Source organism: Indicator indicator, chromosome 5 (assembly GCF_027791375.1).
Source record: "Indicator indicator isolate 239-I01 chromosome 5, UM_Iind_1.1, whole genome shotgun sequence".
NCBI classification, from domain to species: Eukaryota; Metazoa; Chordata; class Aves; order Piciformes; family Indicatoridae; genus Indicator; species Indicator indicator.
The window spans coordinates 15502215-15518125 of NC_072014.1; the positions used below are offsets into that span (position 1 = coordinate 15502215).

Consider the following 15911-nt stretch of genomic DNA (forward strand, 5'->3'; position numbering starts at 1 on the left):
GCATTTCGTCCTCTCAGACACAGCAGTATCTTTACTCTCCATCAGAAAACCAAAAAGTCTTCAAAAAAATAAAAAAGGTCTTCCAAATCTGTACAACTATCATCGGGCAATTGCTACAAGAGGGCCCCGAACACACAGCACAGGATGAATCTGGTTAAGTGAAAATGCTGCAAATTTGCGACTAAGATAAAAATGTCAGTCAGCACCATGACGCTGGCAGTGAAACCAGAGATGAGGAGAGGCATGGGGCACCATCTGAGCAATTCAGCATAGCACTGAAGTTTCTACAAACTTCCTGATGAGGGAAAGGGAAAAGAAAAACTAACACAGAATGAAGGGAAGTTAGATATATTTCCTTTTGGGCATCCCGTATCAGTCCTGTTTGCTCTCTTACGCCACCTGAACACCATGCTCTCCAGTTAAATCACTGCATGACATCTACATCAACTTTCCTTAGCTGTGTTTCTGTGAAAAAAAGACAACTTTTGCACACAAGCTATAAGAGGACAGGCAACAAAAGTGCCATACCAAGCGATGCCCTTTCGTTTTCCCTGTGACCCATCTTTTTCTCAATAGCAGTCAAACACATGTCCTATCCTAATATTTTCTGCTGTTTTCAAGCCCCACTAGCTATCACTAGAACCTTTCTTTACAGCAGTTGGGGGTGGGTGAGGGAAGTTTGATAAATATATAACTTCAGCAGAACTATAGGCAGCGTTTCCAAAATATGTGGCATGGTATTTGTAGAAGTCAAATGAAGACAGGATCCTATATACCTACGGAAATTCTGGAAGTAGGACCTGGTATTTTGAAAATGCTTCTCTATATCTCATAGTGTTCCATAGCACACTCCCAGAGCTATACATCAAGGAGACACTGTCACTTATCCTTCAAACAGTCTTCCAATTTGACATACCCACACGAATCATACATGGATATTTCTCATATACTAACATGTGAAAAGATGCATAAAACCTAGAGTGTAGCAGCCATAAAAGGGTTAAGAGTCCAAACAGCTCCTTCCAGCTGCAACTCAGAAACAGGATCAAGTTACTGTGGCTTAACAAGTTATTGTGTTTCTGCTGAGCTACTGTCAATGACCACATATGTATTCACTCCCTGTGACAAACACAATGTAAAATGCTTTAGCCTCACATCAGTGACAGAGATACTGACAGGCAAAAGCTGGATTAAAACACTGCAGTGCATAGAGTAAGGCAGCTGCAGGAAGGGATAGGGACCACCTCATGAAAACTTCAGAAGAGCTGAGCAGAAGTGGCTTCCACAGAACATCCAGAAATGGTTTTGCAATTAGAATTCCCTCATTTCTTGGCCCATCAGGCAGAAGCTGGATGGGTGGCTGGGTTGCAAGTTTGGAATGAGATAATGCTGAAGTTTATAAAATCAGTGTTCTGTGAAAATTAAAATGCAGAACTTAATGTTACCAGAAGAGTTACCTGAAGAAGGCCACAGTCATTAAAAGCTGTGGAACTCAAAGAGTGCCTTCAACAGGGAAGAAACAGCAAGATACTGGGTATAGCCCAACCTGCAGTTCTGGAGGGTCTACTCAAAGGAGCTCTGCACAGTCAGTCACAGCCTGAGAAACTGTCACTTTGGATCAGGACAGAATTCCAAAGCAGCATGTCTGTCTTGCTCTGCCATCCCAAGTGAGCAACAGGGTGCTTGCTGCCCAACAGGAGACATGAGAAAAAACTCAATGGCATCAGTGGCTCCTAGATCTGACCACAGTGCAAAAACTGCAGGTAGGAAGCTCAGCCCAGGAGAGACCAAAGACTCTCTTACTGGGAATACTGCAAGGCTGTACTTTAGAACAGTTTTACATGGGGAAAACCAAGGAAAATGGGCTCACAACAAAAAGCATAGCCTTTCCTGAGGTGTTTGAAGTCCTCCCTCCTTGCACTGCCCATGAGCTCTGGGTCATCTTGTTTCTTCTGGCTTTCCCAGGAAAGTGTAAAACCATTGCAATACTTTGTTGCTTACCGTGCACTGGCCATGTGCTTAGTACTCAGCAGGGCACAAGCACAAAGAATGAGATGGATTTTGCCCCCATGGTGCCTAAGTACTCCAATACAGGACAGAAAATGCAGTTGCTGACAACATACTTCACAGCATTTCTTGTATGGTGGACTAAAAGGAATAGACTTTGTGGAAGCAAAAGGCAAGCTAACTCAATGAAAGGTGCTCCTGAGGGAGAAATACAAACAACAAACAAAGACAAAACGTGTGACAGAACCAGGGCCATATGTCTTTTAGGATAATACCTATTCTGTCTGCAATAAGAGGAGTAGGATAGGAGCATGTAAGTGAGCATGTGTACAATCTGTTTGAGGTATACCTAAACTCTGAAAAAGGATCTGATCCTTTAAGTCTTCTGAGATCATTGAAATGCTATGCATTCTTTCACTCATTTGGTTGTTCCTTGTGAACAGCAGAATAAAAGCTGCTGCATTGCTTTTTTTATTCCCCCCACTCATGTGACTCTCCCTGAGATCTACATTTTGCAATGATTATACAATTTACATCTGATTTAGTATCTTAATACTTCCACTGTGATTTTACATAACATTTCTGCTTTTGTCTCTCATTTACCTAATTCATACATATATTGAGTAATGGGTTGTCTAGAGGAAAGCAGCCTGTTTCTGCAGGAGGTCACTTAGATTTCCATGGAGTTTAATGTTTTAATTCCTTTCTAGCTGCTAGAAAATATATTTTGGTAACTAAAATCTTGTATTTTCATTCATTTACATAATAGTGGACTGAATACATAGTGCCTTCAGATATTCATAAGCCATAATCACTGATAGGAATGTGTGCATTTCACTTGAATATCTGAGGAGATAATTTCAGTACAGTCCTATTTTTTAAACGTTTTCTTTCTTTAAATTTCATAATCATTTTAAAGACAGACATGCTCTATAATGACATTAGCAATCTTATTCAAACCTGAGCCTTTTATCAGGAAAAGACTTATTTGTATTTTTTCAACCATCACCTAGGAAAACTCCAGAGGCAGGCAAGTCTCACAGCCAAAAAAAAAGAAAAAAAAAAAAATCCACCTCTTTCCAGTAATAAATTGATGACATCCGATATGGACTCATCAAGACTCAAACGATATCTAATTTAGTATTGTCTTTCAGGGTATTCTACTAGAAGCATATTTGTCAAAAACATCTTGCCCATAAGCTATGCAAGTGTTTCTTCATTCCAGCTCATTCTATTGTGCTTGGTTTGAACATCTTCTCCCTGATAATTAGTATCTGTAGTTGTGAACAAGAACAGAAACAGTCTCAGAAATAAAAAAAACAAAAAAACCCACCACCAACAAAACGCAAGCCACAAATTCAAGGGAGTAAGAAACTGTAACTCAGGCTAAACAAGATAGATCTTATAAGGGCAGGATAAAAAACACCAGGGCTAAACAAAATATTTACTGTTTTCTATAACCACCCCTGCCTGAAATGAGCAAATAACGCTGAAATAAGCAAAGAAGCTGCCTATTGAGGGCTGTAAATAAGGAAACAGAGGAAGGAAAAGCCTGACCTTAAAATTTAAGATTATGACAAACTGGAGATGAAACATAGCCCTTTCATACCACAAAATGAGGATTGTGAGCTTTGGATAGACAAGACTGAGTTCTCAGTGCTCTTCCATTTATTTCAGAGGTGACATGGAGTGATTACCAACTTACACAGGATCCTTCCTTCTAAAGAAAATCCTGGCTGTAATGAGGTCAGTGCATTTTCCACCACCCCATGAATGTCAGCGAGAACAGGATTTTACCTTTGTTGTTAAATCTGAGGAAGTTTTTCTGTCTCTCTTTAGTCCACGTTTGTTGAACACTGGCAAAACGCAGCAGATTTCGGAAAGCCAGCTATCAGAAAAGTGTGTTATGTTATGTATATTACTGTATTATGTAAATTTCTTCACTCACAATTATCCTGAGTGACTTTTTGAAATTACAGTATCATAAAAATGCAGACTGGATGGAACCCTCTGAAGGTCGCCCTACTTGAAACCCTGCTGAAAGCAAGGCTGACTGCACATATCAGGTTGCTCAGTTTCCTGTCAACAGGATGTTCCTCATTCTGTGAGAGTGTGGCTTAGATAGTGGAATCATTCCAGATTTGTCAAAATTACTGTGGTGTCTTTCACCTGAGATCTTCTGATGCCTTTAAGAGCTCAAAGTTCCTCCTTTAAAATGGCCTTGAGTCTGCAGGGACTTTGTAGACCATAGGTAAGTTGCAGGCCTAGTTCTCAACACTGATTTAAAGGAATAGTCAGACTGCTCCAAATCTGTACATTCCATTAAAAAGAATGTAAAGTGCTGTGCACATCATGCCAGAACCCCTTTTGCTAGCATTAGCTCATTCTGGAAGAAATAATAATGAAAACTGAATCAGAATAACAGAATATTCCTAGAAAGCAAGATTAAACTTTGCTCATATTTTAGCCTTTGGGAATTTAATGCCAGGAATGGAAACAGCACCAATTGCAGTCAAAGCCACAGATTCACCTCTCCAAGCAAGCCATCAAGCAAATTATTTCAGAGAATTTCATTAGATAAACAGTGAACTAGTATAAAGTAGCTACAGTATACCTCCTTTTAAAAAACTATGGGAAGACAGAGACATCAGTTTATGACCTTTTCCATTGCCACTGAGAACTTCAGCTCCAGCAATTGCTCTTGTAGTTACCAGTCAAAACCACTGAAGATTTTAACACTGTCTTAAGAAAAATACCAGAAACATGGGCACGACTGAAAAGACACAACATTAGACACCTCATAAAATCCAACATCCACAATCATAAGCAGTAAGATAGCTCAGAACGGAACCAGGGAGACTCACACCTACTGAATCTTCAGGACCACTTCCTTCATACTCAGCAAGGGAGTATTCTTGGAACATCTCCTGCTTTGATAGGTGCAGCTCCACTTGGCTAGTGAGACCTCATGAGTTTGCACAATAATCTCTGCAACATTTTGCCTTCATTTGAATGAAATCCTAGCAGTGGACAGAACAAGCCTAGCTCTGTGTGATATGGTATTTCATGCACATTTCTTTATTCTACCCATATGACCTTGAACCTGGAAGCCTCTGAGCAAAACCTCTCTGAGGGTCAAGAATTGGAGCAGTCTCAATATGTTAGTTTGGGTTTTTATAGGTTGTTCCTAATTAACACTCCTGGATTAAAAAGTAAAACTCAGCTTTGACTGAATAGAAAGATCTTTAAGTCTTTCAGGTCTTTGGGTTTATGATCGCTATGGAGAATTACACATGCAAATCTATTTCCTACCTGATTGTCTATACCCACGAGTTGTATTCTCATTTCTATCCCACAGGTAAGGGAATCTAAGATCAGGAATTCTGTGCTGTGACACCACTTTAAAGTGCATGCCTAAGATTTATGACAGACTATCATATATGACATATGGAAGGGGCAAAGAATGAAATGACATATGGAAGGGCAAAGAATGAAATGCAGCTTCCAAGTCATTCTTATGCCCTTATTGATTTTGGGGTAGGCAAAAGCTGCCCTATTGCATCAAAGGCCAGATCAGTCAGTCTCCTAGTGTCCTGGTTTCAGCCAGGACAGAGTTAATTTTCTTCCTAGTAGCTGGTTTAGTGTTATGTTTTAGATTTAGTGTGAGAATAACATTGACAACACACTGATGGTTTAATTGTTGCTAAGCAGCACTTATCCAAAGTTAAGGATTCTTCATTTTCCCATGTTCTGCCAGCAAGCAGGTGCACAAGAAGCTCAGGGAGCATGCAGCCAGGACAAATGACCTGAAGCAGCCAAAGGGATGTTCCTTACCATAGAATGCCATTCTCAGTGTATAAACCAGGGGGAGTTGGCCAGAAGGGCTGGATCACTGTTTGGGCATTGGTCAGTGAGTAGTGAGCAACTGCACTGTGTATCACTTGTCTTCTCTTGGGTTTTATTTTATCTTCTGTTGTATTTCTCTTAATTACTATTATTATTATTACAGCTATTATTACTTTTTTTCTTCTTACCTCAACCCATGAATTTTACTGTTGTTTTGTTTATTTGTTTGTTTTCCCCAATTCTCCTCCCTGCCCTACTGCGAGGGGAGAGGACTGAGTGAGTAGCTGCATAGTGCTTAGTTGCTCACTGTGGTTAAACCGTGACACCTGAACACTCTGTTTCCCAGGCTGGCTGGTACACTGACCAGTTTCACTTTATTAGTTTGGCCTGTAAAAGTTTCTAACAGCAGTTATTTCCATTTTACAGTGTCATTTTAAAATACACCAAGTAGTAAAACTCCAGTAAATACAGAAAAAGAACCACGCATCAGCCACTTATGCAAGAAAGAGCCAGACCATTGTCTCTTGAGCTGCTCTGACCTTTTATGTGGGCAGGTGGCACAGCTTGTGAAAACTGGTCTCCAGAGTAAAGTGAAACCAGTGCCCCAATGAAAGGCAAACCAAGCATACATGGATAATTTAGGTGCTTAAATTTAGAGTGCATGACTATGACACCTGGAAAATGCTATTTCCTTCAGTCTCTGTGTGCTTTTTGGTTATTCTCAATTCTTTATATTCTTGAGCCAGGAGAATCCAGGATCAACTCTCAGTCTAGTATTGTCTTAAAGAAGGTGGATTAGCCACACAAAGCAGCTCAAAAATTACTATTTGTTTCTCGTGCCACACGACAACCTGTGAGGTGAGACCCATCAACTCAGCTACTCATAACCAAACATCAACCTCTTAGTGTTCTGTGGTAGGCTTTTATTACATGTTCTGGTATGCAGAGCAGCAGTAGATCTAACATGAGAATTATTCAGAATCAATGGTTTGGGATTAATCTGTCCTCCTGTCCAGTGCAAGCACTGCCACAGTAATAAACAGAAATCTGATAACTTCATACTGTCAGCACAAAATGAAACTATGACCTTGACCTGTGCAACATCATCCAGTAATTTTTTCATAACTTCAACATACCACACTACACAGCTATGATCTAATAAGAATCTAAAAGTAATTAACTGGAATTTTTGAAAACTGAAGCCTTAATCAAATATGTATTCTTATCAGGGTTGCAAGCCAGCAATAAATTGGGACATTTAAAAAACTGGGATCCAATCCAATCCGTGATCTGATCAGGGTTCAATGGTTATAATAAATTGGGAGTATTAAAACTGGGATCACATCCAACACTTTATTTTGTCTAAACCACAGGACCTAGCTGTGCTGCAAAGTCAGGAATACTCAAGGAACAGAGATACCATGCTGGATTAACCCTTAATAAATAATGATGCACCAGATCAGGAATTCCAAAAAACATGTGGTTTAGCACAGAGCTTAATGGTGAGAAGAGCAATTACCAACACTTTATCAGAGATCAATATGAACTATAAACAGCCATAATAATGCTTTTATACTTGGCAAGTGGGTAACACAGGCACAAAAGCTACAGCAGGGATGTGTGTGTGCATGAACGTGCTCTAAGATGTACTACACATTCTGAAAATTCAAATTTTGTTTTTTGTAATTGTCCAAGTTTCAACTTTTGATTCCAAAAAACCTGTCTTTTCTGCCATTCTGCTGTGCATGCAACTATTCTTGTTTTCATTTAGATTTCCAGTAACATACTGGTGTGGTTTAGACCCAGCTGGCAGCTGAGCCTCAAGCAGCGGCCCACACACTGTCCCCTCAACCATGTGATGGAATGGAGAGGAAAGTGCAAAACTCCGCAGGAGTTCAATAGAAAAACACAAAGAACAGAGAAACAAAAAGAATAATGATAACACTAATGAAGGAATATATAAGTGAGTGATATAAAACGTGACAATCTCAAACAACGCTGCTATGTGCCAAGTCCCACCATGCCTGCCCGGCCCTGCCCTCGGCCCTTATATACTGGGCATGATGTCAGTAGGGTATCAAAGAGCCCTCCTGGCTGGTTCAGGTGGCTATCCTGGGTGTGGTCCCTCCCAACCTCTTGTGGAAAAAAATTACCCCTGACCGAGCCAAGCCCAGGATACATTTAAACTGTTTGTAATTAAATGTAATAGAGGAAATGCTGGCAAAAATGGTATGGAATTTCATTCACAAGCATTCTCTCATATGTAACTGGTTTCCAAATGTTTTTATTTCTGTAAGATGTGTTGCCTTCATACAGGGATCTTGCAGCTGCAAAATTAAACCTGTTTGCCAAATATCAAAAACATATGTATTGCTTTTTTTTAAACCATGGGAACAGGCAACAAGCATCAGAGCTGATAAGACAAGAGAGAAATGCTCTTCAGTTGCTGGAACGTTTCTGAAAAGTAAAGGAAATTCTGTCTTTAATATAAAAATTGAAACCATTCAATTTAAGCCAAATTTGAGATTCACTGTAACTTAAGCAGTCCATTCAGACATTCAAAAAGCATGGGCCAGAAGTTGCTCCAGCTTCTCTAACACTCTACTAGAAAACTTCATACTATTGAAAGAATGTTCTCAATTAATTCAAATGAGGACTGCAAAACTAAGACTGTTTTACCAAACCAGCAAACTACAATTACTACCAAAAAGTGCAGAGTTCTATTATTTTTGTAAAATACCTTTTTATTAACCAACCCAATATGGTACTTTTAAAAAATTACCACATTTTCAACAAGGTGCTTAATTTTGTGAAATTTTACCTAATTTCACAAAATTTACCTAATTTTCTCTCTGCTGAGAGAGAGACTTTGGTCCCAGCAGGAATATTCCAGTAAAATAATCCTAAACAAATAGGAAAAAATAATTTTCTTTCAACTGATAGTCACTTTATTCACATTTGAAAGGCAAACAAGTAATTATGTGTATAACTCAAGTGCCTAATATGTTTATCCATCTTGTTTCACAATGATTTTCAATGCTGGAAAATTAAAAGGCATCTCTAAATTAGTGGGAAAGAGATGGAGGAAGGGAGGAAGAGAAATCTTGTTTTGAGGGAAAGAAAGAACTTCTTTCCAATATTTAATAATGTAGTGAACATCTTGTTAAAATGATAAATTCTGAGTATTTTACACAGAACACTAAAAATACAGATTTGAGTCAGCCTGATCAAAATAAACCGCAGACATTGCACTCGCTTTTTCCTTGTAAGGGCAGAATCTAGACCTTTGGAGCACATGCTTTATTACAGCCAAACTCTTTGAAGCATGAACAAAATGATGAGTTTATTTAAAACAGGGCCTCAGTCCAATGAACCACTTGACTTGTGTCAGGAAGGATAAACCACCACCTCAGAGAACTGTATTACCAGTTAAGTCAGTCCTCCTGAACCATCTTTGTCATGGACTTTTGACTTTCCCCAGTCAAGTTTCAGTGACTTTGCATCACTGTGGCACAAGAAAAGCAAACAGAGGTAGGGATAGAAGAAGAAAATAGTGAAATTTCAAGGAGGTGCTGAATTCTTATTCAGCTGGGCACAGATAAGGCTATTACTAAAGGAGGAATGCCCAACATCCTAAATTGCTGTAAACCACTTGAAGCTTGCAAAAGTAGTAGTCATATGAGAAAGTACTGGCTTTGAAAAGAAAAAAAGGCCTGGGGCTGAGGTCTGGAACAAATTCCCAGATGGACAGGAACTTTTTAGGAACCGAGACAAGCAGCTGCACAGCCTGTATGTCAGATTCCCATCTACAGGAATCCAGTCAGATTTTCTTTCTTCTACCTCAGCTAGAAGTGCTTGGGGTCAGGCCCAAGCTTCCCCAACAGCAATGAGCACGATGAGACCTTGATCACGGTGAGAATTGTGGGGAAAAAAAAAAAACAAAACAGCGTCAGCATTTCAGCCTGGGATGTGGAGCTTATGCAGAGAACTGCAGCTCCAAGGCAGCACAGAGAGCTGTACTGAAAACTGAGAACAGGGCATGTGGAATAGAAATAGAAAGGACTAGGCTAGGGAAAGACTAAATTTATTTTCACTTTTTAAGATTCAAAACTTAAACTTGGCAGCCCATAAGAGGAGTTGAGAGGCGAATCCATCCTGAGGACCATTGTGCAAGCAAGTCCAATCCTTTTGAGAAGCATCTGCACTACAGAGTGAGTGCTGTATACTCTGTCTGCATACGCCTACCAGCTCTAACACATTCTGGATGTGCCAGACTTGTTGCACATGCACTGTACAACTGCTTCTCTGTTCAAGCAAGAAATCAGCCTTTTCTGAGCATGATGGACTTATGGTCATGCAACACATCTACATAAGATCTGATGTTTACTGTCAAAGCCAGAGTCACCGATTTTGTACTGCACAGTCAATCCATATTTGTGCAGTGAACACATCTGACATTTCTGCATGTCTTGACAAAATTTCTGGAAGAAGGCTGCATCCTTTACAGAAAGTCCATCCCTGGAATTTTGTAAAATACTGTTGTACCTATCCAAAGCAGATAAAACCACCAAAACTCTGAGAGATGGCCTAACTCCTGTAAACTGGAAATGCACAAATGAAAAATATTCATCAGCTGAGATCTTGAAACAGTATTCTGGTTTTGGAGAGCTGCCAAGCATATATTGCATGCAAAACTAACATTCAAAACCATGTGAGGTCCACAGCTGCTAAGAAGCTGAAATTCACTTGATCATTAATCCTGTCACACCCAGCCCAAAAAACAACTACTCCAACCTCTTCCACTAGCATCCAAAATGGACAGCTTGGCCTCTGAAAGAAACTGCCAGTTGAAAAATCATAATTCCTTACACATCTAATCTTGGAAAGGTAAAATCAGGTACTTATTTAAATTAATTCTAGACAGGTTAAGTGTTAGAAAAGCAATTTGTATTTACTTCAAGCTGTTAAATACAGGATTTGTTCACAGGTATTGGGGACAAAACATGATATACTTCAATGAACAGTTCTGTCGTCTGTTCTACTATAACATCCCTAGTAGTTTTAACATACACTCATTTCACTCTCAGCAAGAACAGATTTGAAAACATGCCCATGCTCTAGTAAGGTTCAGTGAAGCTTGGTTTTATTAATATGAGACCAAGTATGCAGGATCGCAGCTAGTGAAGTCATACAGACAGAAGATCTATGTGTGCATGTGCCACGAGGTTTTCTTTGCCAATATGCACATTAAAATCTTGGACTTGAATTACATTATAGAATTACTAAATCTTGGGACAGAGCTATAAAACTTGTCTTTACTGTCTTACTGAGCATCATCACTGGGTGAACAGTCAACAACTAAGCAAAAGGACTAAACTACTTCCAAGGTATGTAATGTTTCCTTTCACTGATTTTAATGAATTTCCCAAACAGTTCTTACTCACACATGAGAACTAGCTTCCTTATATAATTTGCCTCAAGGAAAGATAAAGTCTCTTCTGTTTTCTGGTAACTCAAAAAAGGTTCAATTGTTAGTCTGTAGATGGGCAAGCACATGCATCCACACTCTTACTTCATTTAGAAAGCTGAAGTGAATTGTTTGTTTTTACAGCACGTGTTGCATTGCTTTGAGGATAATGTAGGGAAAATCTCTTCACTCCTATACTGTTCTATTTTTAAATTTTAATCCTCCAAACATGTAAGATGTATTACTTAATAAAAAAGTGTGACATTTTTATTCTTGTTCATTATAGGAGAAGAATCAAATAAGTGAGTTAAAAATATCATCTTGGTTCATCCACTTCTCAACACACCTGCTGTTCTCCATTTCAGTTGCAAGCTCTTTCAGGTCAAAACTGAAATCATTACTAGAGAAAACAGAATGATTAAGCTGCCAGTTTTTAATGCACTCATACCAAGCTACTGTCAATCAGTGACTGTATTTTTTTTTAAAGCATACAGTGCAAAAAAAAATTAAGATCAATTATCCTGTGTCCAGTTGGAATGTTAGACCTCTAGACAGAAGAGTTCATTCCTTGCAGCCTGCCAACATTTTAGTAAATGACACTGGCCCTTTAACAGATGGGATACATGCTTCTTAGCTTGCCAGGATCCTAATAAAAGACACTGGCTTCTTTAAAATGAAGGACACATACCTCTCAAATTGCCAGTATCCAAACTGGGAGTCAGCAGTTTAAAATAAAGGCACTCATCATCTGGCAAAATCAAGGACACGGCACAGAAAACTTAAAACAAATGGTGCAAAGCTTTTCCTGACACTACTTACATGAAATAAATACTTAAACACTGGATAAGTACATCGAGTAGCAGCATGGTAGCAACTGGATATCTTAGTAGTGTTTGAAACAGTAAATATTAGCAGCAGATTTCAAGGATTTGGGTTTGAATTTATTTCTTTTCCCCATCAAACCCATTAGCTACCACTTATTCAGCTGACTGTGCACTGCATGACTCAAATGAAAGCAAGTTTTCTTCTCCCTGGGCACTGACCAGCACTACAAAGTTGGAAAGACCCTCTCTATCCAAAAGGAACCATCTGCTTCTACTCCATCTCCCAGGAGCAGGGTGCTCCAGAGAAGCACAGAGATTTCTGAAAGCTTTCCCCATGTCCTGACAATCCATATTACTTGAAAAGTTTTACAGCTACTGCAGACACCTCTTGAGAGCCAGCAGGCATGAGCTTTAACTTTTTCATTAGCAGCCATCAGAAGGAAACAAAGACCTTCTTCAGCATATTGTGAAGTACATCTGGATGAGTTGGGGAAAGGGAGAGGGGAGTTCACCGAGGCTTGTCAGCACTTACAAATTGTCCCTGGTTCCTGCAGAGTAAACATGGCAGAATTTTTCATCTGTAGAGAGGATGAAGTTGCTAAAGACTGGGCATGAAAAAGGAGTATTTTATGAATGAGACAGAGAGCTGGTCTTTTTCACATCCGCAGTTTCTTTAATTTCAGAGCCTTACTTCAGAAATACAGCAACTCACAACTGGCAACACACTCAGCTTCTTGCCTGTCTCATCTCACCCATCCTACTATTTGCAGATCTCAGCCTCTTCAGAGTAATTTAAACCATTTGAACCTGCTTTCTTCCTGGTGTCTCTTGGCATACTTAGCATTTGTTGAGTATGCATTTCTGCAAAATGTGGCTAACCAGTAAACATTGTGCAGAAAAGAACATACCTAAGTACAAAAGCTACCATTTGATGACACAACCACCTGAAGCCAAAGAGGTCTGAAGTGCTGGAAATCACAGAAGAGAAGGGAGGAGGTTCTTGCTTTAGAGAAGTAGGAAAAAAATTTACTAAGTCATTTGGTCTTGGGAATTGGCAGAGGTAAAACAGGTTTTGGAGGCACTGACCTTCACCAGCACAGCAGAGGCTGGGATCTGAATAGCAGCTACCACAGTGAAGTACACAGAAACTGCAGGAGACAGACAAGCTCCTGTCATACAGCAGCCCAGACATGGCCAGGAAACCAGTCTAAAGCTCTATGTTGCCTGGACCTGACTGCTAGCAGGCATGGTCTGAGACACGTCCAGCCAGGCTGTCTGTCTTTCAAGCATTCCCTTGGGTTGAAGCTTTTTATCTGATGAACAAGATGTTGCCACCGTTTTACTCACCTTTCACGTTCATCTTTCATTTTCTCTAGCTCCTCCTCTTTGAGCATGCCTTGCTTTGGATTCCCCTTCTGATCCATTTTCCCACTTTTATCTTCTTTTTTCTTTCCGAATCTGTTTCAGATACCAAGGAAAGAGTCACAAGGAAATAATTAGTAGAAGCAAAAGCACTATTTATCTATCATAAACCACAAAAATTCTAGGCAACCAAAGCACTGGGAATTTTTATCTTAGTCACTCCTAAGTTTCCCACATTGCAAAATAAGCCAGCAGTATTACATGGGCCATATGTAATAGGAATGAGTCACAAATTAATTTGGGCCCTCTTGAAACAAAGCTAAAATTTAAGCTCCATCAAACCAGAAATGCAAGGCACATTTTAAAGTGGCTGAAGGTTATTCTTATCGCAGGACAGCTCTCTGAAAGTAACCTGCAGTGGCTGTGGTGTCAGTACCCAGCATGGACTACATGTTCTGCTTTTAGAAACTTTCTCATTCATGTCTGGCCCTAATTTAAAGTTTTGTTATTTGTTTAAATGAAAATGCAATCGGACAGAATAAAATCTTGCTATACTGTGAAAGTACAAAACTAGACAGTTCATGGGAGCTCTTTTATAAAAGTACTTCTGGGTTTTTCTACCTGCCTAGTAATACACTATCTACATAATATTAATGGTGTGGGAGTGCTCCAGAGCCCCCAGTCAAATTTGAGGGGTTTGAGGTCCCCACTGTTCTATACACTGTACAAACATGTCTAGCATAAGTCTGCTTTATGCGGTCGATAAACTGGGAGCTATATTTCATTTCTGATGGAGCTAGACAGAATATTGGGTTCAAGTACATCAAATATGCTGAGGAATTATGGGCCAAAAAGTATAAAACCCTCCCCTCCTCCTCAGTTTGAAATGTTCAGTTCCACAAGTAAGCAAATGATCAATCTGTGCCTGCTATGCAAAGTAATGAGTCCTTTTATGCATGACAATAATGTAAAAAAAAAAAAAAAAGTAACAACTTCTTAATTAAATAAACCATATTGCAAACTAATTACTCAAAACTGTAAATTACTCTGTGAAAGTCTGCAGCACTGCCTCAGTGATCTTACTTTTACCCCTTTTTTATGCTAGCCCAAACTGCCTCAGCTGAACAGCTGAAATACTGTGCATATACTTCAGCTGTAAATCATTGAGTTTAGATTTCTCCTCTAACAAAAGTAGAAATGTTGCAAATATAAGTTAATGATAACAAATTTTCTGTGACTTTTAATCAATAATTTTGAGTTTGCGGTCCAAAGAAGTTCTTAGGGACTCTGCAGCAAGTCTTCCAGACAATAAGAACTTGGTTAAAAAGGCAATGATGGGTGGGAGGGACAGACAGATAGCATGTGGTGTGAAGGAACTAATGAGAAGCAGGGCAAATACTACAGGTAGTAACATTAGATGCTTTATCATGGCTTTGCCACTGACTGCACTGGGGTGTAGGAAGAATTGTACCTCAGTGTAGGGTTTTCTCTTCCTCTCTCTTATGTGTGTCAATAGAGACAGACGGTGTCTTACATTCTTTGAGGGATGCTTTGATGAAAATATACATACACCTTGTCTACAAACAATCTTCAGTTCTACTCATTTCAGTGCTTCCAGAAAGACAGTAGGTAGTTCCCATGTTTTTGCTTTTCTTGAGTATAGAGCAGCGCACTGACAGCACCACCAATTTCTCCATTCTAGTAGTCCCAAGAGACTGTGGAATCACAAACTTTGTCAGAGGGTGGTGGTGGCAGCAAAGGCAGCAGTTGGGAGAGACAGAGGTGGTACATACAAGGGTGAGAAGATACAAAGTGACAAGGGGCTCAGGGCTACAGGGAGACCCAGGTGAAAAAGAAAAGCTAGATGAAACTTTGCGTACATTGCTCTCGAGAGAGATGTCAGGCAGCCAAACAATAAATAGCCTGGGGATGAGCACCAGCAGGCTGCACCTGAAACACTCTTGCTTTCTAACACTTGCACATGCTAGGAAGGTCTCATGGCAGTTTTCTCAAAGAAAACCGTATTTGCACTTGCATCTTGGTCATAATCCAGCTCTGGTGGTACTTTGTTTATATTCAGCCTGCCTGCTTTTCTCCCACAGTTTCAATTATGGGTTTGTGGAGTCTCATATTCAACTGTAGCATGTATTGATTTTGAAAACATTTTTCTTGGGTATTTTGTATTGCCTCAGGGAGTTGATGTTGGGTATGTTGCATACTCAGGAGAAATGTAAAAAAAAAATTAAAATCTTTAACATACGCCCCTTTCAAGTCTAGGTATTATTTGGTGCTTACTGGGGAAATACAGTTTAAATAAAATAAAATGACAATTTTGATTGCAATAGCTGCCAACACGACAACTCTCAGCAAAAATATTGCTGTAGAGCTACTCTTACCATAAAATT

At 39.5% G+C, this 15911-nt stretch overlaps 1 protein-coding gene across 1 annotated transcript in view; it reads right to left on the minus strand.

Moving 5' to 3' along the window:
• The window catches only part of PARD3B (par-3 family cell polarity regulator beta), a 411926-nt gene that overhangs the window by 82731 nt on the left and 313284 nt on the right, over positions 1 to 15911 (minus strand). The window contains exon 19 of the mRNA XM_054381001.1: positions 13492 to 13602. Within this exon, the coding sequence (XP_054236976.1) occupies positions 13492 to 13602 (111 nt within the window). The remainder of the gene's footprint in view (positions 1 to 13491; positions 13603 to 15911) is intronic.